We start from the raw sequence: 27,092 nt of genomic DNA, 5'->3' as shown, positions 1-27,092 counted from the left end.
TATGTAATTAATCCTGAATGATTGCAAAATACTGTGAAAACCAAGGAACCCTTGGAGTCAAATATAAATAGTCAGAAAGTAAGGTCAATATAACAAAATCTGCTTTGTTAAGAAGCTTTATTCATTTAACATTTTTTGGCCAGTTCATCAACTGGAGTTGTTAGGCAATTGTATTTCTGTCTTTACACTAATGGATAAATTTAACTTCATAAAGTTATCAAATATTGGCAGTCTTTTTTAGACGTATATTTCCTTGGTTTTAGATTTCTTTCAGAATGAAAACTTTTCATTGTTCTTTATTTCAAAAGTAACTCATTCTTACATAAAATATCAAATGGAAGAAAGTATAAATTTTTTCAGTCTTTTCATTCTTCTTCACCAGAGAAAACAGCTAGTAATAATTTCATACATATTCCAGATTTTACATGCTGCAATATTCCTGCATGTGTGTGTATAAACTCACATAACACATTATTGTGGGTATTATGTATATCTATGTGAATATATTTTTATTTACGTAATTTATAGCTAGGAATTTTTCTTTCATCAATACAGTATAGTTTGCTTGTTGTTACATTCATCTCAACTCATTTTAAAGGCCATATCGTTTTCCTTTTTCAGGGCTTATTAGATTATTTTTCACCAAATTTTTGGTTGTGAAGAATTCTGTTGTAACTGTTTATTCTTCACTCTTTTGCATCCATCTTATTCTTTTCTTATAAAACTTCCATAGAACCTTCCATAGAACAGTTGCTAAACCTTCTTAGAAAACACTAAAATTAACTCTTGTGAAGTCTTAGCTATTTTCTCAAATTTCTCAAAATTTAAAAATTGTTAAATATTCAAGTCTGAACTACTGTGGAATTCTCCTGTTTAGTTTTACTTAATTTCTATACTATATTTCTCTTTTATGTGTATTATTTTATATACATTACTGATTAACTATTTTCTGGTCTGTATTTTGAACATTTATCTGATTAAAGTTTAAATATTCCATATCCTAGTATATTCTGGTCTTAAAAAAAATACTATTTTCCCTAAAGAACTGAATTTTAAATTTGTGCTTTATTGAGTTTGAAAGTATTTGAATTGGATATATTAGTTTTATAATTTGTATATTTATTTCTCTGACTCCTAAAAAGTAACTATTCCTTAGGTCAAGAGTGCCTGGTTTCTGAATGTTTTACATGATACTTTGCCTCCTTATTTCTTTGTTTTTTTACCAGCTAGAGATATTATCCAAACAAGGCCATATGTATTGTATTATGTAATTTTCTCTTTGGGAATTTTCATCTCACTTTTGTCAAGTATTTGTTATGGGTCCTCTTTTGACCTTAGCAATTATTATCAGAATTTTCCCTTTGAACAGAAAATGACCAAGTCGTTATTCGATTAGTATTCCTCTGCTTTTCTTTTTCTGCTGGTATCAAAGTTAGATATTAACAATGGCTCCCAAAGTCAGCAAGACAGACGTGAGACTGTGAGGCGAAACTTCCCAGTGCCCAGCAACTCAGGCTGCAGTCGAAGTTCAGATGTCTGATGAGAAAGAGGGGCCTCAGTGATGATGCAACACAAAACCCTATGGAAGTCGCTGTATGGTATAATGTGACACTTTATAAATATTGAAAAGAATTAAGTCTGAACTGTAAATCTTATTAAACATTTCTTAGTAAAAAGTTAAATAGTAATCTTAAGACAGCTTTCTGAACTTACTTGTAGTTTTGTCCAAAAATTTAACTATATTAATAAACAGCATAGTTTTTCTTAATGAATTAGTTTCTTCTCCCTCTTCTCCTAGTAATGCTTTTCAATATATATAGATGTGAGATAAAATGCAATTTCAAAGTTGTGTGCTTAAGAAAAGCAACACACATCAATCTCATCCATATGTTCAAGTTATTTCTAACCTAACACTCGTCTTAAAGTAAAATTTTACATTTATTGCTCGTTACTGAATATTATATTGAGTTAATTTGTTTCCTCAGTTAGATTAAAAAATTCAGACTGAAGGAATTTTTAAGTTGAAGCTACATCTACCTTGTGACTGGCAGTACTACTTTTCTTTACTTCTTCCTTTCATTCAGTCTAGTGTGCATATCTATACTTTCTCTGGGTTGTTACATTCCCGTATAGCTTTAAAACCATGCAAGTATGCAGTAGTTGGCACAGAAAACAATAGAACACTCAGTTTGTTGAAAGTCTCTTCATAATATTTCCATTTGGAAATCCATTAATAAATTCTCTAGGTAATATTTGAGATGCTGTTTGTAAAATATGAATACATAGTTTTACTGGCATATCTTGAAGTATTTGTACAGTTTTTTCATTTGTGTGCTTTTTGACGTCTGGAATGCTGGCTGATTAATTCAGGTTTATTATAAAACATAATAGTAGTCTATTTATGGAAATAATTGGGAATTGATGAATAAGAATGTTAAGTAAGAAAGCAAGCTGTTTTAGTAGAAGTGTTTAATACAGTGTTTTATTCAACACTGGGGTGCTCTGTAGTCATGACCGTAGTAATCTTTTTGCTGTATCCACGCTAAATTAATTCACTTTGTATGGCCATTCTTATTTACTGAACACCTTCTTTGTGCCAGGCTCCAGAGGCATGAAATACATCACAGTATCTTTTCTTAAAGAAACTAATGATCTATGGAATAAGACAGAAAATTCTACCTGAAAGTTAGTCCATAACAGGATATTGGACAAGGAAGTAGAAAACAGATTTGTACCCACGACTCTGAGAGTAATATGGGAGAATAGCAGCAGCCTGGTAAGGTGGAGAGGCAGAGAGGCCCCGACTCAGTGTAAAGGATGAGGAAGGAGCAGTCTCCGTAAGAAAGGGAATAGCAAGCGTGTGCATGCATTAAAGACAGTCTGCCATGTATGGAAACACAGTTTGCTTTATTACTTAACATTCTGCTTCATCAATTCGCAGTTATTTCCATGCATGCCACACTGCATGGGTGGGAGGGCTGGGCAGGAATAAATGGAAGAGGCAGGACCACGTTCCTATTCCTCTTGTGATGAGTATGTGGAAGCCGTTTGTTGAGTGCTTGTAACCCACTCCCCCCGACACTACGTTTCATCTTCTACACACAGGCTAAAATATCAGCCTCACACACTAACTGCTTACTGTGTGCAGAGAACTGTCCTGAGTGCATTATATCATCTCATTTAATCCTCCCAATAACTCAGTAAATGACCTCCAGCTATTAGCACAATTGTTAGGAGGAAATGAAAGCAAAGAAGGTTCCGTAGCTTGCCCAGGCCACTCACTCAGCAGTATGTGATGGTGCTGAGATGTATACTGACCCAGTCTGAGTTCAGTGTCCACATACCTCCCCCACGCCTGTGATGCCACTCTGTGATAAGGAATTAGGATGGAAGGGTTCTAATTAAAGAGTTGTCACTTTTCTCACTTTTAACCTGAACACCTTGCAAATGGGGGTGTGTTCAGTCCTTTAGGAAAAAGAAATGAAGGCTGCCAAACAATGTGTACTCATCTTGCATTGAATATCAAAAACCAAGTTGCTTAAAGGCAGAATACTGTGGTATTTGTCACTGAATTCATCTAGCACATTGCTGAGATTAAGTCCCTTCTGAGATAACCTGAAGCCATGTGTGTTAATAATGATCAGTTAGCCAACAGATAGGTGCAGATTCATTAACCTATTCTGTAAAAAAGTTTACATGATAAATGAATTTTTAAAGGAGATGATCCAAGAACAAAATTGTGTAAGTGGGAACATGATTTTTTAAAAACAGTGTAAGCATTTGATAGCACTGCTCATTTTTCCACCACCTTGAACTTCACGTGTGTTGGATCGCCTGTCTGTTTACTGGGACTGTGAACCGCACTGCGTCTGCACTTTCTATGGCTCTGTACAGCGAGATGAATGAAAACATAAAAGAGGGCATAATACACAGAATTATCAAGGAATTTTCACACCCCATGTAGTAGGGCATAAATGATTGTCGCGTCTCTCAGGTGCTGCGCTATAGAAATCCTGCCTTCTGTGACTTTCTGGCTTCCCTGAGCGTGCAGTATTGCTCTCCAATGTCCTGCCACACTCCCACTTTGCCCTGGAGAACTGTGCTCATCTCCCAAGCTTGGTTTCTGTCTCTGTGGGATTCTAGATGAATCATGAAAGTTCTGGACTCCCTGTATGATTACTAAAGCATGCTGTTGGAATATTCCATTCAAGTTGCTGTTCTGTCTGCTGCCCATGCTAAAATACAACCTACACTTATACAGACCCTGCATAAGCCAACAAAGGTTAACATCCCCAGGAGACCCGAGTCAGGTGTGCACAGTAGTCACTGGTAGGATCATGCAGCAAGATTTGGAAAATATTAAACTTAGCAGTGTAACCCAAGAGAGTTTTTCTGGAGAGGGTTGGAACCGTGAAAGCTGAAGAGGAGGGCACCCGTGCTAGGAGGGTATTGTGGTCTGCATGTCCCTGCCCAGCCTGCCTGTCTGTCTGCCTCCTGGCTGCAATGGTGCCAGCAGCTTTCTTCCATGCAGGCCCTCCCGCCAAGCCCTCCTGCCTCGCAGCCAGCCAACTGTGGACTGAGGCTGACTGCCAAAGTGAGCCTCCCCCCTTTCGCTGCAGGTGTTGGGTGTTCTATCCCAGTGATGAGAAAGCGGCTAAGACAGAGGGGCAGTGGCATGGGAGAAAACATGTTAGGAGTGGCTTTTATTTGTGCAAAAAAAATCAGCTTACCTGAAAAAGAGCACTTGGATTAAAAGTAGGATCGAAGAATAAAACCTTCCAGACTGAGTAGAGCATGCTGCACAAAGAAGAATCTGAGAAGCATCCTTCTGCAGAGCACACTGAGGGCAGAAACCAAGTGCAGAGGAAGGCTGCAAAGAGACAGAGTGCTCAGTACTTGAAATTATATGGGGCCTTGCTTCAGAAGGGCGTGGTAAATGGGAGAAACAGCAGAAGTGATTGGGCTCAGTGACCAGTTGTATGTGAAAGGAAGAGCTAACATTTTAACATATGGATTAGATTCTGTGCATAGACAAAAGTCCCAAGAGGAATCCGACCTATCACTGAGGAAGGCTAGAATAAAACTCATTCTCCCAGGCAGGTGTTAGACATGTACGTTTAGTTGTGCTGAGACACGCGCCTGGTACCCACAGATGAGCAGCAGCGACCGCCCCCTGGCTGTGGGCCTGGAAGTCTCTCAAACAGAGGGAAGTCTGAAGGCCACTGCAAGTTTCCAGGATAGATTTAAGGCTAGGAAAATTCGAGTATTAAAAGAAGAGACTCACACTGATCATCTATCAGTGAGAAAGATGTTACCAGGGCAGGGAGTATGGTGCAGCAGAACGGCACACCCTGGCTGTCAGCCTCGTACCACCAAAAAAGGCAAAGAATAAAGGAGTAGGTGAGAGAAAAGTCTAGCGCAAAGTGTTGGCACCACAAACAGACAAACGTGAAGAAACCGTTGTAACTGCTTCTGCGATTAAGATGCGTGCAAAATGACAGATGAGCTTGCAAAGTGTGGAAAGAATCTGGAATTGAAGGTCTGAATTGTGACTGTCACTTTCAAGCCTTAGTACCAGGCTTCAGCTGCAGCCCAAAACCCACTTCCTGTTTATCCCCAAGTGCCGGTCCTGCAATTAAACCTGAGCACTAAGGTTTTCTTTTAGAAAAACAACAAATAACCTGTGTGTTATAGATTCACCACCCCACCTTACAGTCTTTTCATAATTTTTACACTCAAAATTAGGAAAAGGGCCTAAGAATGCTGTAGCATTTTCAGATACCTCGAGAACTTGAGAAAAACACTATTAGCTTTTGATTTTTCTGTCTTTGAGATAGGATGATCAGATCACTATATATGTGACTTGAAAAAGCCTTTTCCTCAGCATGGTTAATATATGCCAATATTATTAAATAAAAATGATTTTTTAGGACCAGCGAGATAGCTCAGTGGACTAAGCACTTAACTTAGGCAAAGCAAGGGGCCAGGGTTCGATCTCTGGTACCGTGTGCTGCACCAGGCCCACCCCCGGGCGCACTGAGCCAGCGATGGAGTCCAGGGGTGGTGGTGCACTCCTGTAATCTCAGCACTAGGGAGGCAGAAAGCAGGAGGATCACTATGAGTTTGAGCTGTAGTGAGACCCTGCGCGCGCGCACACACACACACACACACACACAGATTTCATTTAGGACAGGGTCTACAAGGGTCTCACTACATAGATCGGACTCGTAGTAATTCTCCTGTTTTCAGCCTCCCAAGCACTGGGATTACAGGTGCGCACCACCATGCCCAGTCTCAATCACCCTCTCAGCATGCCCCAGGGGTGGAGCTGGCACAGCAGGCCCCGGTATCTAACCCCTAACCTCTGTCTACCTAAGCAGGTGCTGTAATCCACTGAGCTATCTGTTTGGCCCCAAAACACTGAATTCAAAAAAGTGTTTATGTCTGTGTTTTTAAAAGTTCCCCAGATTTCAGTTGGAGCATTTCTTCCTTCCCTATTTTAGCTGTGTTGAATGGGGACCACAAGGAGTCCCAGATGTAATAACAACAATAGCATTTAATTGAGTGCTGTGTATGTGCTACTAGGTACTGTGATAAACACTTTATGTGTATTAGCTGCATAATTTTCCAAATAATTCTATGGGCGAGGTATTGGAGGTAGTATGATTTTGTTTCTTATGGATGGGAGATAGAGATTAAGGTACTTGCCCCCAAGTGTAATGTCAGATTAACAGCCATCCGACACCATAGGCCATGTGCTGACACAACAGGTTTCTGCCACCATGCTTTCTCTCCTCAGGGAAGGTGTCTGGGCACTGGGCAAGGGCCGCACAAGGCCGCAGTCAGAAGAAAGGGCAGGCTGTTACATTTATTCCGGAACAGAGACTTAAGGCACTTATTCCTAACCCCAGTCCCTTGGTCCATGTATCATAACATCGCAGTGTGGCTTCAGATGCCATTTTGTAATTTCTTTCTCAAGATTGTCCTTGATGTTTAATCAGAAATTAGTCTCACCCCATTTTGCCTGCTGCTCTAAGAGTGAGTGCAGCCCCACTCCTCCCTTCCCTCTTTTTGGCTCCTTTCCTTGTTGCTGGAGCTGGTCTTCACGCTAACGATTCATACCGCCCTTGTCTCCTCGTCACTTGTCTGAACACACCATTCTCTGAAATGATGTGATGTCGGCCACGTCGTACTTCATAAGCTCGCTCATCCTTTCTTGCACTCAGTCGCAGCTCCAGTGAGTGGCACAGTACGAAACAGGTGAGGAAGGAGGCACGCTTAGAGGTGGAGTGTGGGCTCGAGAGGCCAGCTGTGCAGTGCAAAGTTTGAATCTGCCATTTCCTCACCATGTGAGTTTAAGATATCCCAAGTTCACTGCACATTCTTTACCTATAAAACAGATGTAGCAAAGCATCAACATAGTAAATGACAGAAAAGTTCCATGTAAATAGTGCCAAATAAATGCTCCTTATTAGCAGCCTTGAGTATTTATTGGCTGCATAGTGGGGGTCTAATCTCTGTGTGTGTGTGTGTGTGTGTGTGTGTGTGTGTGTGTGTTCGTGGTACTGGGAATTGAACTCGGGACCTTGTGCTTGTCCGGCAAGTGCTTATTCTACTGAGCTATCTCCCTGACCCTAATCTGTTTTTAATACATATCATTTAATACTTAGTACATTATGAAATGGGTACTGTAGTTACCCACATTTTACAGGAGAGAACATTGAAACTTCAGTTACGTAACTTCCCCACCCACTCAGGAAGGGGATTTGCCCACGGCCCGTGCTGTCGCCCCTCACCACCGACTGTCACACAGCTCTCGCAGCCTTCACGTGCTGGACAGGAGGCACCGAAGTGTGGCTCTAGCCTCCTGGTATATTCACCCTGCTGCTTGTGTCAGGAGTGTTTCTTCAAGAGAAGGCACAGTCAGGCCTGATGGGGCTGTGCACATAGTTCGTGGTCCTGAATGCATATGTGAATAAGTGCTCTCGTTTATCACAAGGTCCTGGGCCGGGGAGATGGCTCAATGGAATAAGCTCTTCCCTGGCAAGCGCAAGTGTGTGAGTTCAATCCCCCGTTCCACAAAAAATAAATAAATAAAATATCACAAGGTCCCCATGAAGGGCCACTGTTGGTAACACATCACATAAAGAAGATAGTACTGGAAAATGCTTTATTTCCTGTTTATGATTTATTAGTTGAGTGTAAAAGACCTGCACAGAATATAAAAATTGGTTGCCTACTTTCCTGAAAGGTTAAACAAACATGATGAGCATATATATTCTCTTCTGAATTTGGGGGCTTTCAGTTAGTCTGGGAATTGAGAACACTGGACTGCAGTGGAAGCATTGACATAGCTTAGATGTCTTTGTTTCCTTTTCTCTCTCCTCTTTCTCCCTTCCTTCCTCTCTCTCTCTCTGTCTTCCCATAATATTTATTTGTTACAAGTTAGAGATCTAAGGGTGAGGCAGGCACACTGAGCCTTGTCTGCGTGGATCTTGCCCTTTAGTTGGAGCAGACAGACACACACAGCCAGAACCATTGCAGGTGGTCAAGCGCCTGGCTAAGTAGTGTCCTGGGATGAGGCTGTTCGGACACGGGGACCTGTGCCAGTGTACAGCAGGAGCCACAGGGAAGTGGCCTTTGTGAAAGGACAAGCACACAGCTTTCTAAAAGACACATACACACGTGTCTTATGTTCAGTTGGTCCCTGGTTAGATGGTCTCACGTTTAGACTGGACATCGGGCTTTTCCTTTGTTACCCAGCCCCACATTCAGAGGCAGTAACGCTCTTGCTACGGCAGAAGTAACATGGCTTTGGCCATTCTCAGAGGTACTGTTTCTGTTTTCCTCTTCCTGCGTTTTAGGATGAAATGGGGCCTAGGTCATTGAAGCAATAGTTTTTCTCTATGCCAGTAAAAGATTAGCTTTTCATCTTCAGGGATGATGCAAGAAGGAAGACCAAAGGCAACAAAATGGAGATGAAGCCAAAAGGTTGCAAGAGTGGGTTCTGTTTCCTATCACTGAGCAAGATGAGAACGGCTTCCCGTTTGTGGGCGCGGCCTCCACAGTCTATCTAACGAGCGCCTTCACCCTTGATGCCCTTGCCACGTGCACAGCCACTCTGTGAAAACAGGAGGTTTCGCCTGAAAGAAGCAGAAGCAGGGATGACATTCTCAGGTGCAGCTGTGGTTCTTTTGCCTGTAATCAGCAGCTCTTAACCCTCATACTTACCTGTTCCTTTTCCAGGGTGTGGAAGCTCAAATCCGAAGTTTTGGACAGACTCCATCTCAGCTGCTCATTGAGCCCCATCCTCCCAGAGGCTCGGCCATGCAGGCGGTGAGTGCTGTTCGCATTCTCGTTGTTTGGTCCACGCCTGCTTGATCCTCGGCAACCTGTCACTGTGCAGGAGACGCCCGCACGCCCCGCCTGGTCTTGTGCAGTACCCGTTTGCCTGTTGCTGTCCACAGCTGCCCCACGTGTTTCCATTCTCTCCTGTAGTCTCTGAGGAAGTGAGCGCTGCCTCCGTGCTCTCAGATTGCACTAGACTGTTTGCTGTTGTACAGTGTCCTCTCTGTAGGTTAGAGGACTAGAGATGTGTTGGTATGTTTTCTGTTTTGGTCCTTTGAATTTCTAGATTAGCTTTGCCATTGGATTTATTCTCTGTTCTTCATATCTCGCAGTTTTTTGTATTTTTTTTCATTTTGGGAATCTTAAAACTAATTCTAAAATATACACAGGAAGTAATTCAATAATCACCTAATTCAGTATTTTTTTAATACTGAGGATTGAAGTTAAGACTTTCACACTGAGCTACGTCTCAGCCCATTTTTTATTTTTTACATTGCAGCAGGAGCTCCCTAAGTTGCCCAGGCTGGGCTTAACTTTGTGATCCTCCTACCTCAGCCTCCTACATTGCTGGGGCTCTAGGTGCATGTACTATGCTCTGCTGATTACACTTACAGACCTGGTGCTGCAAAGGAGGATGGTGGTTTGGCAGATCAAAGCTAAATGGCTTAAGATAATGGATGATTTGATCTCTCCAATTCTGAGAGTTTGATGGCATTTCTGCTGATCCTGTCACCTTGGCTCCCACACTGCTGAGAACAGCTCACGTGACCAAGCTTTGCTCTGTCCGGGGGAACATAAGCTGGGTGGTGCACTCCAGTGGTAGAATGGTGACCCAGGACAACAAAGGCAGGATGGGCAGGCCTCGTGAGGCTCCTCAAGCTCACATATTTATGCCACGTTCTGTTGGTCACAGCGAATCAGCAGCCAGCCTAGAATCAGGGGTAGGAAAGAGATTAAGCTGTAAACTAATGTGACTCTTCTACCTTCATAGCCCCTGAAAGTTCAAGGAAGAAATTGTTCAGTGAGGAAAAAAATGGTACTTTAATGAACTGAAGTGTATAATGAACATGATTTTATACAAAACCATACATACTGTTTTGGTTTTTTTTTTTGAATTGTCCTTCAAAAAACAGCTTGCTCATTATGATTTTAGATTAAGAGGAGTAAATGTATAATCTGGTTGTATTAACACTATGAACAATTTAAGTTCAAATTCCATGCTGTGGCTCAGAGACGGCAGAATTGTGACAGATACGGTAGTCAGAACAGTGCAGCAGCCATGAGGACAAGGATAGAAATGAAACCCTATCCTCCTCTAGTCTTTTTTTCGCCCTTCTTTTTCCACCTCACCTTCTCTGTGTCTTTTGGTCTTTTCCCCTCTTTGTCATCCACATTCTTTAAGGTTTTTCCCCTTTCTTCTCTCGTAATATGAACTGACCACAATAATAAACTACAAACAGTTTTTTTAAATATTCATATTTCCTTTCTTTGTGCATGTTCAGATTTAAATAAACATTAAGGGTAACTTTAGTGGGCAGAAGACCACACAGAGAATGAACGTTCAGCAGGAACAGTGGGAAATGATGCCATAACGACAGTAAGGCTGATTGGTGCTTGGGGCTGGGAATTGGCTTTCACAGGGCTAGCGGGCAAGGCTCAGGCTGGGTGGGTGCTGGCTAATCGAAGTCCCTCCTTCGCTCGATAGTTGGCTGCCTGGGTCACTGCACAGCCGTGGTGTGGGGGCCATGCCAAGTCCATGCCCAGTCTTCGTTGTGGCAAAGATAATTGGCTTATCGAGGTGGATCCGCTTCCTGTCCCCCTGGTGGGATTGTACACACTCACTTGGGGGTGAGAGGCCCCCTTCCTCATGACATTATCCTCCGACTGGGATACCTAAGCCCCCTTTCAGATGTGTCAATTTGATTTTCATCTTGGACATACATGATTATAGAAGAAAAATAAGTTCAAAAGAAACCTGAGTCGTTGGGCTTTCTTCCTCTGGGAAAATGGGTGAGTTATAGCTAGCAGTTTCCTACTTGTGCTGGCCAGGGGATGGCAGAGGCACTGGGATTAGGAGAGGGTTGTTCTCCCATCCCCGTGTTCCTAGGTAGGTGCTTGGCTTATCCACAGCTGCTGTGGCACAGCCCGGAGCCCCAAGGCTCTGGCATCTTGCTGGAGCCCCTCCTTCCTGCTCATTAGCCCAGGTGATTCCATGGGGGGCTCCAAGTGAGCACCCTGCCTCAGGAGCTCTGGTCGGGGCGAGCAGGGACAGCTGCGTGAGAGACTGCAAGGCATGTGCCGGGAGTGCTGTCTGCGGCCTCCTGTGGGAAGTGGCCCGTCCTGACCGCATGGCTGACATTGCTCGGATTTTATATTTCTTTGTTAAGGCACAAACATTGCAATTATTCAGTTGGAGCCTAATTATATTTACAGTATGAACTATTACACTAGAAATATTTATGAACTTCCTTTCAGGGAGACTTTACAATTATGTTACATTCTGGTCTCCTTAAGAATTTATAAATTCACCTAACTAAATATTATTTGAAAACTGAGGCTTTGTATTCTGAAGTGATGTTCATTTCCTTTTCTCAGGACTTCTTAAAGCTAGCTTAAAGGATATTTTGTTTATTATGCCTTTTTTTTATCATTACCTAATTTCACAGAACTCCTTAAAAATACATAAAGCAGTGCTTTGTATTTCAGAAACTGATTGATATAAGGGGTCTTAAAAATCAAAAGCGCACATTTATTGTTTTTACTCACCTTCAGATGAGGGCCCCCATCGGCTGTCAGTGCACCCCACTGCCCAGAGATGTGCACGCGCGCACACACATACATGAATAGAACAGAAATCAAAGCCACCTCGTGCTGCGTTAAGTGCATGAGCCATAATATACACCAGGTGTAGTAATTAGCAGGCACACGAAGGCTGCCTATTTGTCTGGTTTTGCTGCTGTTGCTGTATCCCCCTGTGTTTTCACACCATCAGATAGTTGGATTTAATTGAGGCCACATCAGATGAGGCATTACTGACACCTTTAATTGAATGAGCATCCAGGGAGGATTAACTCATAATATTGATTGGCTTTTAGCCACTTGCTCAGAAGGGTGTCGGGGTAGCTTATTAGTTGCCTTTATTTACACCTTTATGCAAAGAGTGCAAATAGGAATTCTTAGTGCAATATGTTTTTCTAAGTACTCTTAATAACTTTTTTAAAAGGACTGATAATAAAAATGCAAATGTATTTAATTTTTTATTAGCAGTTCTGAATAAATATGTGTTAAATATATGTGCCCACACAGTTACATTTACCTGGTGCTTTGAAATATGGCAGTAGGAAAACAGCCAGTGCATTTCATCAAAGCGTTTCAATTCTGAATGATACTAATCAGCTATTAGAAAAGAGACAATGGTCGGAGAGAATTGCTGGAAATGTGCAGTGCAATTACTGGGGGATAGCAGACTACCACAAAGTATAAATAAAGCCACTAAATCAGTGGTGCTGTGTATATCTCAGATGATGACATATGACTTATAGGAATGTTCCAAATCCTTAGTCTTCAAGATTTATTTTGTGGCTAGGTATTAGAGAAGACAGTATTTTGTTTAACATTTTCAATTACTTTCTGCTTTTCAAAGAATAAGTCTTGAGCATTAGTTTGTTTACTTAGTGAAAGGAGGGGCCTGTAGTTATTTCATGCCTAGCAGTGAAAGCAGCAGAATTTGCACAATAGGCAGTGTTTAGGACTTTATACACTGTATAAATACATTGTTTTTACAAGTACATTTAATTAAATCTTGCCTTGAAATGCCCTAATAATTAAATTTCTTTTTTTAAAAAATTTATTTAGTGCAGGATCTATAGGGTATAGGGTCTCATTACACAGACCAGACTCAGAGTAATTCACCTGTTTTCAGCGTCCCAAATGCTGGGATTACAGGCATACAGCACCACACCCAGTCTCAGTCACCATCTCAGTGTGCCTTGGGGGCGAGGCTGGCACGGCACACCAGGGATCGAACCCTGGCCACTGGGTTCTGCCTAAGTAGCCACTTTAGTCCGCTGAGCTATTTGGCTGGCCCTAGGTATGTTTCTGTATTGTATTCATACATTATTTATTGACTGTAATAATATATGTGTGCTGACCACTATTTATAACTATGCTTGTTTTAGGTATCTTTTTGGTTGTTGGGATCTTTGTGCTAGCTCAAGACTACTTGTGATGATCCGTGGGAATTCCCTTGGCTTGCTTTTATGCTTATTGCCTATTCTTGTTCTTCTTTTTTTTTTTTAACTGAAAGACTGTTAGTGACATAGTATAGCAACTAGAATGTTTTAATGCAATCCTACTTAAAATCTAAAATAATTCTCTTAGTTTTTCATGGCAGTGGTAGGCAAAGTATAGATTTCCTAGGTATTTCTATTAATATGTTCTGCTTTAAAAACAAGCATATCAGAGTCACAATTTCTGCAAGCCTTTCTGTGTACCGTACTTGAGCTTGCAACTTGTGTTAACAAGATTTTCCTCTTCTTTTCCTGCGCCCCCTCCTCCTTGTCTCCTTTGTCTTCTCCTCATATATTTGGGTCTTTCTTGCCCACTCAACAGTATCTCCTCCTGCAGAGCCCCTTGATGTTCACAGACCAAGCCCAGCAGGATGTTATCATGGTCCTGAAGTTCCCTTCCAACTCCCCGGTCACCCACGTGGCAGCCAACACCCAGCCTGGCTTGGCAGCTCCCGCTGTGATCACAGTTACTGCGAATAGGCTCTTTGCTGTGAACAAGTGGCACAACCTTCCTGGTAAGTCAAGAAATGTCATTCTAAGGCCCAATATTTGCTGAACACTGAAGAAAGACATTGTATCCACTAGGATATATTATTTCTAAATAATTAAACTTTTAATTTTCAAACATTAGTATGAGTCAAAATGTTGAATAGTTTGGAAGGTTAAAGATGTCCCCCAAGGTATGTAACACAAATGTTAAAATGTTCTTTGCATCTAGTGGTTTGTCTAAATCCTTAGAGATATTTTTTCTAATGTAATATTTAATATAATGACACTCATGTATTTGTCAATAGTATATACATTCTATTGCTCAGGTGTCCCTCATTTTTGTAGCACGTTGGATTGTCTGAAGTCTGCCAGAAAGGTGCCTTTTCGTACGTGATGTGCTAGGATTTGTTGTGGAAGTTACATCACACCGCCCACATGCAGTGTCCTTGTTGTACCTTGTGTTCTTGCATTAAGTGCAGAATGGCGGGGCTGGTGAGATGGCTCAGTGGTCTAAAGCACCTAGTTAGAACAAACTTAGCAAAGCAAAGGAACCACGGTTCAATCCCCCAGCACCACATGCCAGCCAGGGCCGCCCCCTGGTGGGCTGAGCTGGCCACACACACACACACACACACACACTAAATAAATAAAATTTAAAAAAAAAAAATAAAAAAAATAAAACAGGACTTTAAAAAAAAAAAAAAAAGTGCAGAATGGCTGTGCCCAGCTGAAATGGCCATGAGAACCAAAAGCCTGAAACGTTTGAAGAAGTGCTAGGTTTTATGTGCTGCAGTACTGGGGCCCCACTTTTCTTCTAACCATTTAAGACACTGGGCAAGAGGAATGTACTTCATTCAGCACCATATATGCCCAGTCTGTCACAGAGTTTGAACCCAAGTTTTCTGATCCAGATTTTAAACAACCCCCTGACTTACTACCTTTTATTAAAACACAAGTATTGGGAATGAGTATTGGGTTGTAGATTTAGCTTTTCTTTGCCTGTTAGTTTTAAAAAAAATTTAAGAGAAAAACTGTCCTTTAAAGAAAGTCTTGGAAACAACCCAGATGCCCATCGAACAAGGAATGGATAAAAAAGATGTGGTCTTTTTATATGATGGACTATTACTCAGCCACAATAAAGGATAGACTGGAGACTTTTATAGACTAGAGTCCATACTCAGACATGAATAAATCAGACTCATATGTGTAAGCATATTATCTCCCTAATGTGAGAAGCTGAACGAGTAAACAGATATTGTAAATTAATTAATTAATAATTATTATTCTGGAATTAATGTCATATTAGCCTTCCAAAGTTTTTTTTTCCTTTTCAAAATTGTTTTAATGATTTCAAGTCTTTTGGATTTTTGTATCAATTTTAGAAAAGCTTGCCTATACATAAAAAAAATTGCTTTACAAAGAAAAAAAATAAAAGAGGATACAAATAAAGGACCATTTTGTATCTGTATATTCAAAATAGTTAAGACAGCTACTTTCTCTTAATTCAATGAATAGAAAGATTTGTTCTAATAGTGTTTGTGGACAGGTTATCATGTCTACATCTTGTACTCTGAATAACCACTCAGAAGACAATAATATGCAATGTATTAATTATTGAAACTGTACTAATTGGTTTTGAAACTTTCTCATTGCTATTTGTTTCTTAATAAAATTATTTTTAAAAAAGAAGAAAAAAATAGTCCTGGAGATTATGCCCCCCCAATCTATTTTTATAAGTAGGAAGCTTTAAAAGATAGATTTTAAGATTGTATAAAGCACTACAAATTAGGGTACCTGAAATTATTATAGAAGTTCAAATTCTGGAACAAGGACCTCACCCAAATTGAATGCAGAAGATTTAAATCTGGTATATGAATTAAGTTCAGTAAGGTACTTATCACTAAGCATCTGCAGTTTGTATCAGGACTAAAATATAGCCATTTTCCTGACCAGTCAAAATAGAGCTGTGGGAAGAAATGCTAGTATTTGGTTAAAGGATAGATTTTAGAGAAAGTGAAGGCTGTAAAAATGGTGGCAGATATTTTATATCTCTGTTATTGCATCCTTTTATTTCTTTTTCTTCCAGTGAATGTGTTCTACAGAAGTGAATGTGGATGCAAGTGGCATACTTACATTTGGGGGCTAAAGATTATAATTTAAGAAATGTGATTTTTTATTTCTCTGATTACTCCTTATTCGAAGAAGATGCTGGTTGTGGTTACATTCTGTCACATGCAGTAGCATGTTTACTGTCTGTGCAGTTACCTTGAAGTTCTGCAAGTGCCCGAGTGTGTGTGACACTGGGGCCATTGCCACTGACGCTTTTCCTTGGGGACAGTTGTGGCAGGACTGAGAATTTCTTCGGCTTAAATTCTGCCCTCTGTGTCCCTACCTTTAATTTCCAGAAGAGTTAGCCTGACAGGGAGCAAAGGGCTGGGTCCCCCGACACCTGAGTGGTGAGGTTTCACCCTTAGCATTGAGGACAGCTCCTGACATCAGGGCCTGAGAAGCAAGCCCATGTCCCTGGCTGAAAAGCTTGCTTCCCTTCCTACTGTACAGCGACAGCAAACCTTGCGAGCACTCAGTGATGCCAGGAGCCCACCGTGGCCCATGTGCCAAGGTTTGCTCCCACTGCCTTCATTTTTGGTGCTCAGGTGTTCTTGGCCCCCTGTCCACTTTTCTATGTATGTGTAAAGGGACTGCAGGTGGGTATCTCTGCTGGCACCTGTTCGGGTGCACCCAGCTCCTGGCCCAAGCTCACCTTTCCAGTAGGTGAGAGCCAGAGACCTGTACGGTTCTGCAGATTCTTTGTCAGTGAACCCTCGCCGCCTGCGCCTGTGCCCTTGACTGAGGTCTGCCTTTGCAGAATGGCAAGCCCTTGCCAGATACAGAGAATGGTAACCTGGGGATTCACACAGGTAGTTATCATTCCACAGCGTGATCTCCAGTTCTGACTATACCTACATCTAAAAGCATTACAGTGTTAAGCATCCATTCTGTGAGACCCAGCCTCACTTCAGGTGTCTGTGTGAATCTCATCTTTTCTCCTACTTCATGCAGATTTTACTAGTCAGTATGCCTTGATTTAAAACAAAAAATAAAAATCCCTAATAGCTTTTCACTAAATATCAAGCTTATATTACACTTTTTAAATTTTTTTGTTCATTTTTGCAATACTGGGGCTTAAACTCATGGCCTTTACACTGAGCCATGTCTCCAGTCCTTAAAAAGTGTTTTTATTGTGAGACAGCTACCCACAATGAGCTCCACCTTTGATTCTCTTCTCAGCCTCCTCCTGCCACACCTGACTACATAATTTCCCCTCCTGCATGTCTGTTGTTTCCACAGCCAGCTGCTTTCATTTCCTTGAGTAGTCCGTATCCTGATTTAGAAAAGAAATAGTAACATAGGGTTGGGTTGGAGCTCCGTGGTAAGCTTTGCCCAGCATGGATAAGGCCCTGCATTCTGCCAAAAGAAAAAAGAGTCCACATTTTCCTTTGCTGTCATTTAAAGCACTTGAAGAGCCTTGTAAATAAAATATCAGTAATGTTTATAGAGTATTTTCTAGATTTCTATGAATCATCTTAATCATCTCATATGCTAACTTAATCCCCTCAACAACTTGAGAATGGAAGTTCTATATTTAGGTTAAATCATACGAAATAGCTTTTTTTTTTTTTTTTTTAGATTACAATGGTCAAGTATTGGCTATTTCACATGGTCCCATTTAACCCATCAAGCCTACTTTATAGATGGGGAAACTGACACCCCAAGGTACATAACTCACCCAGAGTCACATAGGCATTCAGTGGCAGGACTGGGATTGGAGTACTAACTCCTCCAGATTCTTTCTCTGGTGATTTGATTTTGAAAGTTCTGTGGGCCTAGGTTCTCGGAGAGGCAGGCATTTCTCATGGTTTTAGTATAGACTAACGTGGTCCTCCCAGAAGTGAGTGGCACTGTACAGGAGGCCAGAGGTCTGACGGCTCTCCCTCATTGAGGGTCCTGCGATTTCTTTTCCAACAGGAAAAGAATCAGCAAAGACAAACTAGCTTCGAATAAAAGTCAAAAGAAAAATTATTATGGCTTTAGCTACTTTCTTATACATACTGACCTAAAATTTTTAGTACAAACATTGTATTTAGGTATTTATCAGTATTGATGATCTTCTGGACAGTCTTGAAAAGTTGGCATTTCAGGCTTCCCTTGAAACTAGGGAACATACAACATAATAAGCTTTTATATAACCTAATGAGCTGATTGAAATGTCCCACATTTTTTTGTTTTCAGGCTCTCAAATATAAAAAGATTTCCCTAAAGTCTGATGGCATTGTGCAGAGCTCTAATATCAACGAAGCAGTAGTGTAAATGTTTGTAATTCTACACAGGGAGGTATTGACCAGGGTGAATGGCTGAGGGAAAAGAGTTTGGGAGAAGTCTCAGAATGTAACTATCAGAACTATGAAGCTGAAAAGGCTATTATTCCAAACCCTTCCTGTTCGCCTTTATGATTTGCCAGTAAGATGTATAGCTCGCCAGCAGTGCTTCCCTTCTGCATAAGATCCTAACTTTCTCAGGAAATAGCCTGCAGAACCTCCTTTCAATTATAAGTACTCCTGAATCTTTAAAGCCATTTTGAGAATGGAACTAACTATTCTTAGTATGGATTGATTTTTCTAACTCATTTGCTTCTCAGAGTATTTTTAAATGGAAACCATGGAAATATTAAATATTAATAAAACTTTTTTTAAAGCCCTCAGTCCAATCTTTAAGAAATATTTCAGCCAAATGCATTTAACTAAAACATTTATCTGCGGATAGCTTTCTTTATTTTTATTCAAACTTTCAATTGATTGATTTTAAGTGATGGATGAAACATTAAATGTTCCCTGACTTAGAGGTTTCCCTTTCTCCATCATAGACTGACGTTTTTGTGGATCCTTTGTGCTGTAGCATTCAAAACTGCCTTTTTAAGAAGTAACGAAAAAATAGTATTTGCTACAGTCAGCAGATGGTTGTCACATTTTGTTTTCAGCACGCTTTACCACTTAATTTTGTTTTGTTGCAGCATCAGAGGCTGCCAGTCAAGCATCTGCTATAGCTTATGGCCCAGGACTGGAGCCACTGCCAATGGCACATGTTCAGAACAGCACTAATCTAAAATAAATGTTTAATAAGCTAGACATAAAAGCACCTGGATTTTTGTTCTTTAAATTTCACAAAACTGCATGAGAGATTTGAAGATTAGAAACAATTCTACATAAGGTTTGCTTTATACAGGTCTGTGTAGTTAAGTATATGAAAAATAATGCTTCTTTTTTTATCTTTTGTGAATTCCAGCTCATCAAGGTGCTGTACAAGACCAGCCATACCAGCTGCCAGTGGAAATCGATCCTCTCATAGGTCTGTCACTTCCTTCTCTCTTTGCGATTCATTAAGCTCTGTATGGTGGCCCTGAAGTGTAGATTACAGTTGTTTTTCACTTGCTGGTTGCTGGGAATGGAATTTTCCTGATAAACCATTTGCATGCAAATTGGAATGCAATGAGCTGTGGCTATGCTGGTATTTCATCAACTCCCCCTCGTTGGTTTGCCTAATTTGAACAGGCCTAGGACGCGTGTCACTGAAAATTAATATGGATGCTGTAATAATGTGTGATTGAGAATGCGCGTGAAGTACTGTCAGGATAATATTGGATCTTTTCATCACTCAGACTTGTTGATGAGCAGGAGCGAGGCACGTTATGATGAATTGGTGCACCAGTAATGCGATGGAGCTCCTTTGCTAGGGAAATTTTCATAATAACAGTGGGGTTCTTAGCAACACTGTGTTGTGAAAAATAAAACTGTAGTGCCAGGGTTTCATCATTAAAGGAGATCAATCCTTTCTTCCTGGACCCTCTGTTCAGTCTGAGGGGATTAATGTGCAATCGCAAAGCACTTTCTAAGTTGAAATATATTGCCCAGCCAATGGTAGTGTTAAGATATTTGTATTCATTTTCCTAGGGTTCTACAGGCCAATAAATTGCCATTGGAGGTTAAATTTGTTCAGAGGGTAAAAACAGGAGCCCAGAAAGAGCCATTGGAAGAGAGGAGCATCTGCAGCAGATGACCTAGAATGTGTAAATGCTGCTAAGCTTCTTAGTAGATTACTTGGGAATTTCAGATATGGCTTCACCAAGAAGGTTAAGCCTTGAAATTATAGATGCTACCGAATAACTTTTTGTGTGAAAACCTGATTGCCTTACTGTGAATGCAGGCCGCCAGCAAGGATGCGTAGCTTGTAGTTTTGTCACGTTTGCTTGGCACTAATACATGTTTTAAAATTTACTATTTTAAAGGAAAGATTGAAAACCTTTATTGTTTTAAAATTTAACTGTCTCATGTGTATATTACCCTTTTGTCTTTAAAGCCTTTGCCTCAATTGAGCTGTCCTAGATAGATGGACTATCAAGATAAACAAAACTAACCTTAAGCTCAAAAGCAGTTCATGTATCATTTCCCCAAATATACACAGAAATCTAAGAAATAATTATCTATGTGAAGGATAAGCACTACTGTGTTCCTAAATCTTATTTTGCTTTGAGTATATACAGTTTGCCACATGCTTTATTTTAAAAATTACATTTTTTGAGTAGGTACAGTTTGCCAAATTTTTTTATTTTAAAAAGAATAGAAAAATAATAGATAAGACATTAGAAATAATTCACCAAAAAAACCCCAAGATGATAGGTATTCAACAATGGTTGCTACATTGTTATCTTCAGTGTAGTTGCTCAGATTACTAGATATAAGCATATAAAATTGGTCAAAATAAAAATCTTATGCATTAACTGCTACCTTCAAAAAACTGATAGAAATTAGTAGTACAGTCATCTTAGCTATCCTATGTGTATACATACGTAGTTCCCCCCCCCCTTCCTTTTTTTCCCTTTCCCTCATCCCAATTATTCATTCCTTTTGGGCAGATTCTTTCCCTTTTACTATATCTATTGTACCTTTCAGATTTTATTAACTCTTTCAGATTCTTACACTAGGGAGACAATATGACGCTTATAAATGAATGTAATCTTTACTTGCATCCATTCACCTATAAGAGCCTCAAGTTTATCTTACTGTATAGCTGAGTAATACTCCATAGTATAAAAATACCTCATCTTTTTTATCCATTCCTCAGTTGATGGGCATTTGGGTTGTTTCCAAGATTTAACTATAACAAATTATACTGCTGTAAATGTGTGATGTGGTATGATGTTTTCACTTCTTCTGGAAAAATACCCATAAATGGACTAGCTGGATCTAATGGGACTTCTAATTCTAGTTTTTTGAGGAATTATCACACTGATTTCCGCAGAGGTCGTGCCAGTCTGCACTCTCACCAGCAGTGGAGAAAGCTTCCGTTTTCCCCCACAGCTTCTCCAGCTTTTGTTATTAGTTGATTTCTTTATCATAGCCACTTTTTCTGGGGTGGGAGGAGATGGAATCTCAGTGTTGTTTTAATTTGCATTTCTCAAATAAACAAAAAAGGAACATGGCACGGGACATACTTCAAAGAATCAACAACTGGGATCTCATCTTACTGAAAAGTTTTTGAACACCAAAAGGAATCACCAACAGAGTGACTAGAAAACCTATAAACTGGGAAAAAATCTTAACCACCAGTCACCCAGACAAAGGATTTCTTTCTAAGATACACAAAGAATTTTTAAAGGGGCTGGGGAGATGGTTCAGTGGAATAAGCGCTTCCCTGGCAAGCGCAAGGGCCTAAGTTCAATCCCTGGTTCCACACAAAAAAAAAGAATTTTTAAAAATCAGGTCCCCAAAATTCAAACACCCAATCCAAAAATGGGCTTCTGAGATGAATACGTACTTCTCGGAGGAAAAAATACAAATGGGAAATAAACGTAAGAAAAAATGTTCAACAGCCATATGCTTTTCACACTTGATTTAGCCAAAAGGTTGAGAACCGATAGTCACATACTTTTTTAAACAATTAAATGTTGGGGCTGGTGAGATGGCTCAGTGGTCTAAAGCGCCTACTTAGAACAAGCTTAGCAAAGCACAGGGCCTGTGGTTCAATCCCCCAGCACCACATGCCAGCCAGCTCCGCCCCCTGGTGGGCTGAGCTGGCCACACACAAACACAAATAAATAAATAAAAATAAATAAAATTAAAACCTTTAAAAAAACAATTAAATGTTCACTATACAATTTTAAACATCAGAAAAATAATAAAGTTCAAATGCTAAGTCATGTCAAGCATTATTTCTGAACTATAACTCATCATTTGCTTAACACTTGAAAGTATATTTCATAGTGGTTGTACTCGTTAACAGACCCACTAACAGCAGCAATATAGAAGGGCTCCTTTTCCCCCACAGCCCCACCAGCGTTTGTTATTGTTTGATTTCTTTTATTTTTTATTTATTTATTTTTTTTTTTTTGGCGGAACAGGGGATTGAACTCAGACACTTGGGCTTGCCAGGCAAGTGCTTATTCTACTGAGCCATCTCCCCGGCCCTATTGTTTGATTTCTTGATGATGCCCATTCTTTCTGGGACAAGATGGAATCTCAGTGTTGTTTTAATTTGCATTGCTCTAATGACCAGTGATGTGGAAAATTTCTTCATGTACATTTTGGTCATTTGTGCTTCTTCTGTGAAGTGTCTTCATTGTGCTTGACAGATTTTTAATTCAGTCTTTCATTGTGGGGAGTTGCTAATGTTTCTTCAATTCTTTATATAGTTTAAATATTAGTCCTCTGTCTGAGGAATAGCTGGCAAAAAAATGTGTCTCATTCTCAGAATACATTGCTTCTTCCACCAGGCAGAAGCAGTTCACAGTAGCCAAGTCTTGGATGCAGCCTGTGTGTCCCTCACCAGATGAACAGATAGAGAAAATGTGGTTTCTGCACACCATAGCACTGCTCTGCCATAAAGAAAGACCAGCTGGAGTCATCTGTAGGAAAATGGATGCACCTTGACCATAATGTTACGTGAAATAAATCAGATACACAAGCCCAAGTACCACATGGTATTTGAAATCCAAAAGAGAAATCCAAGATATAAGCAATTAGTTCAAGGACAAAATTTTAAAAAATCATTAATAGGGAACAGGGAGATAGATCTTTTGCAAAAGGGAAGGAGCTATAGCTCAATAGCACAGAGCCTGCCTGGCAAGTATAAGGTTCTGAGTTATATTCCTGTTACTCCCCTACCACCACAAAAGAAAAAGGGGGAAAGGGACCAAGTGATGGAAGGAAGGTAAGAGAGAAGAAAGGGGATGAAAAAAGGAATGAAGGGCTGGGGAGATGGCTCAGTAGAATAAGCCTTTGCTTGGCAAGCACAAGGGCCTGAGTTCAATCCATGGTTCTGCAAAAATAAATAAAAAATAAAAATAAAATTTAAAAAGTTTCTTTAAAAAAAGAAAGGAGGGGCCAGGGAAATGGCTTAGTGGAGTAAGTGCTTCCCTGGCAAGCGCACGGGCCAGAGTACAATCCCCAGTTCTGGAAAAAAAAAAGAAAGAAAGGAATGAAGAAGTGTCACATACATGTACCCACTCTGCAGGAGTGTGAACATGTACTACAAGCATACACTAACACAAAAATTAGTGCAACACTTATAACTATTCATTTATTTTGTGGCACCAGGGATTGAACTCAGGACCTTGTGCTTGCAAGGCAAGCACTTATTCCACTGAGCTATCTCCCTGGCCCTTAAAAGTTCAGAAGGATTTTGTGGGGGGGAGGGGCTGGCTCAGGATGCCTTAAGGGCAGGTTTGGTAAGGCATGAAGACCTGGGGATGGAACCACAGAATCCTGATCCTGACTGCTTTGCTTAAGCAGGCACTTAACAACTGAGCCAATGGGCAGACCCCCTATAACTCTTTAAAACAAGTTCAGGCAAACATTTAAGTAAAGAAGTAGACAGTATTTTAGGCTTTGTGGGCCATAGTATCTCAGACACAACTACTTAATCTTGCCATTCTTACACAAGTCACTTAGACAATGTGTGAACAAATGAACATGATTATTTTCCATAAAATTATATACAGCTGGGCATGATGGTGCAAGCCTATAATCCCGGCACTTGGAAGATTGAGGCAGGAGGGTCATTGCCAGTTTGAGGTTAGCCTGGGCTACATAGTGAGTTCAAGGTCAGCCTGTGCTACATAGTGAAGCCCTGTGTCAAAAAAAAAAAAAAAAAAACTATATACAAACCAATCCTGGGTCAGATTCAGCCTTTGGGCTCTTCCTTGTCATTCAGATTCTAGGTCACGGGTCACCAGTCACCAGTGTGGTCCTCTGCTCCCTCTCCTAATGGTTTGAAACCATGTATCTTCTCATATTTTTCTTTTCTTTTCTTTTGGTACCAGGAATCAAACTCAGGACCTTGCACTTGCCAGGCAGGCATGTATGCCATTGAACTATCTCCCTGGTCCCTTCTTTTAAATTTTAAAGTTAACATAGAAAGGTTTTCATCACAAATGTACATAGTTGCAAAAGTTACAATTTCTGGCATGGGTAAAAAAAAAAAGTTAATATATCCAGTGGAATCTAAATATCAGATTATGCTAACATCATACTTAATAGTTTCTATTTTTTAAAACAATGCTTGTAAAGACCCTAAAGAGCCGGAAATTTCACTTTATTTCTTTTCCATCTTGATTTTATATTTTTATTCTACTTCCCCTACTTTTTTAGGACCGCCAGTGGGCATAGAGCCCAAGGCTCATTCATACCAGGCAGGTTTGTATCACTAAGTTCCATCTTCACCTCTTCCCCTACTGGATTTTATCTTTAACTTTTTTTTTTTTAAGCTGAGCTTTTTATTTTTCTTTTTTGGTACCTGGGATTGAACTAACAGCATTGTGCTTGCTGCACAGGCACTTAAACTGCTGAGCTCTCTCTTCAGCCTTATCTTTAACTTTTTAAAATGGATTACCTCATTGTACCTTTTAGCAATAAAAAGATGTATAGAAAATTAAAAATATCTATATGTGAATTTAAATTTTCAAATTTCTTCTCACTATAGGCTCAGTTTTCTCAAATATTTGCATTAAATGATCATTACAGCTATTAATATTTACCTATAACTACAGTACATTGTAATTCATTTTAATAAACATATACTAAATGTTAAAGCATTCATTGGAAATAAATCTTTAATAAGATGTGTAGGGCCTTTTCCTCCAGTTAGTGCATGTATCCTTGCATGAACATTAGTGATTGCAAGGTATGACAGACTTGTCAAATCCTGGTTTGTGTTTTTATAGGTAGAAACTTTAGCTGAGCAGGGTAGCCTGTGCTTTTAGTTCCAGTACTTGGGAGCCCAAAGCAGCAGGGTCGCTTGAGTATAGGAGTTCAAGATCAGTCTGGGCATACAGCAAGACTCAATAAACAGATAGATGAAAACTGAGGAATGCCATTCACATGAGAAAATGCATGGGAAATGAAAGTTTAACATCATACAAATCTTTGAACTCTCTGAGTTATGTGACAAAGTTAGATAGCAATCAGTTGTTGAAGTTCTTGTGGTTTACTATTGTTATCTCTCATAGCAACCTGTCATTGAAACTTATTTTTGATTGACAGTGTGATTAGACCTTCATTCCGATTTATTGAAACTCATCTCACCTCTAGGATGATGTCGTGTGTTAGCATTCTCTTTTCTGTATCACATCAGTAATTTGAATTCTCTCTGTGTTTGGCTCCCAAAAGATTCTTTTATACCCTGTGATGAAGCAGGTACTGGGTAGGAGGGAAATGTGTCATTATTCTATCTAGTGTTAGAAAGGCACATAACAAGAAAGACTCACAGGCACATTCTCAGCCAGCTAAGTTTGAAAGTTGAGGGACTAGGAATGAATTCCCTTAAAACCCTGTGCCTGAGTAGCCTTGGGGAGGTCTTAAACACCAAAGACTATACCTTCCTCAGTTTGATAGATAGACCAAATTGTCATTGAATAAAAATGCTTGTAGTATTTGATCTCAAGAAGTTTATTATGAAAACAATGAGATATGTAAAGGCTGTTGAGCAGTCAATAAATGGACTAATGGATGCGTGGGTGGATGGATGGATGGATGGATGGATGGATGGATGGATGGATGGATGGATGGATAGATAAGCTTTGCATTGAGAAATTGCAACAAGACTTGATTTGGAAGTAATCCATCTGAATGTTGAAGGGCATCAGGCTCTGCCCGTGGGCGCTCTGTACCTCCAATTCACAACGGTGTTACCTGCCCAAATTTGTGAAGAGGTCCTCCCAAGAGGTTGGATCCCAAAAGCAACTAGTACAAGTTTATATCACAGGAGCAAATTTGAAACAAATGCTAACAAAAATAAATGTTTTAAAGATCTCATGTGAAATTAAATCCCTATAGCAACCAATACAGAAAGTACTGCATACATTGTTTTTAATCCTTAGGTTTCTTGGAGTTAGAAAATTACATTATCACACAGCTTCATTGCAGTGAGACATTGTTTCCCTCTCATATGCTGTGGTACAGCTTATCTCCTGACAAGTTCCTTTTGTGTGGAAGGAGAAAAAAACTTGCTCAGCTTGAATTCTATCCCTTTTACTACTGCAGTGCCTTTCTAGCCCATGAATTCTCCAAAAGCATGTGAAGCCTGCATTATCAGTTATCTACTGCAGTAGTCTTAAGTTAAATGTGTCAACAGACACTAGCAGCATTCTGCACAATTTTGGGTGTGTTTGTTGTTTGCGTGTGCCACAAGAAGGGGAAGTTCAGTCCCTTGTGTCCCCCCTGCATGGCTCTAGGAAGCACTGTGACACCCTGGCTTTGTTTTCATTTTCATTTCTGAGACTTTGATTAAATGAGTCATAACTTAGTTATTACATATAATGGATATCTTTTTAAAATTTTTCTCAGCAATATAGTTTTCATCTCAAAACAAAAGAACCATGGCAAAAAAATTCTCCATAATTTGATGTAGATATTTGTT

The 27,092-nt window shown here is 40.1% G+C and overlaps 1 protein-coding gene across 4 annotated transcripts in view; it reads left to right on the top strand.

Annotated features, from left to right (window-relative positions):
- Lrba (LPS responsive beige-like anchor protein) overlaps positions 1 to 27,092 on the top strand; it is a 752,085-nt gene that overhangs the window by 690,502 nt on the left and 34,491 nt on the right. For 2 of the 4 annotated variants that reach the window (XM_023723655.1, XM_023723657.1), the window contains 3 exons: positions 9,247 to 9,336; positions 13,960 to 14,152; positions 19,467 to 19,529. In XM_023723655.1, coding sequence (XP_023579423.1) covers positions 9,247 to 9,336; positions 13,960 to 14,152; positions 19,467 to 19,529 — 346 coding nt within the window. Of the gene's footprint in view, positions 1 to 9,246; positions 9,337 to 13,959; positions 14,153 to 19,466; positions 19,565 to 27,092 lie in introns of those variants that run through there. The other 2 variants (XM_004638688.2, XM_023723656.1) reach the window with 2 other exon arrangements.

This window comes from Octodon degus, unplaced genomic scaffold (assembly GCF_000260255.1).
Source record: "Octodon degus isolate 3935 unplaced genomic scaffold, OctDeg1.0 scaffold00101, whole genome shotgun sequence".
In the NCBI taxonomy this organism is placed as follows: Eukaryota; Metazoa; Chordata; class Mammalia; order Rodentia; family Octodontidae; genus Octodon; species Octodon degus.
This window is presented reverse-complemented; position numbering and strand designations above follow the sequence as displayed.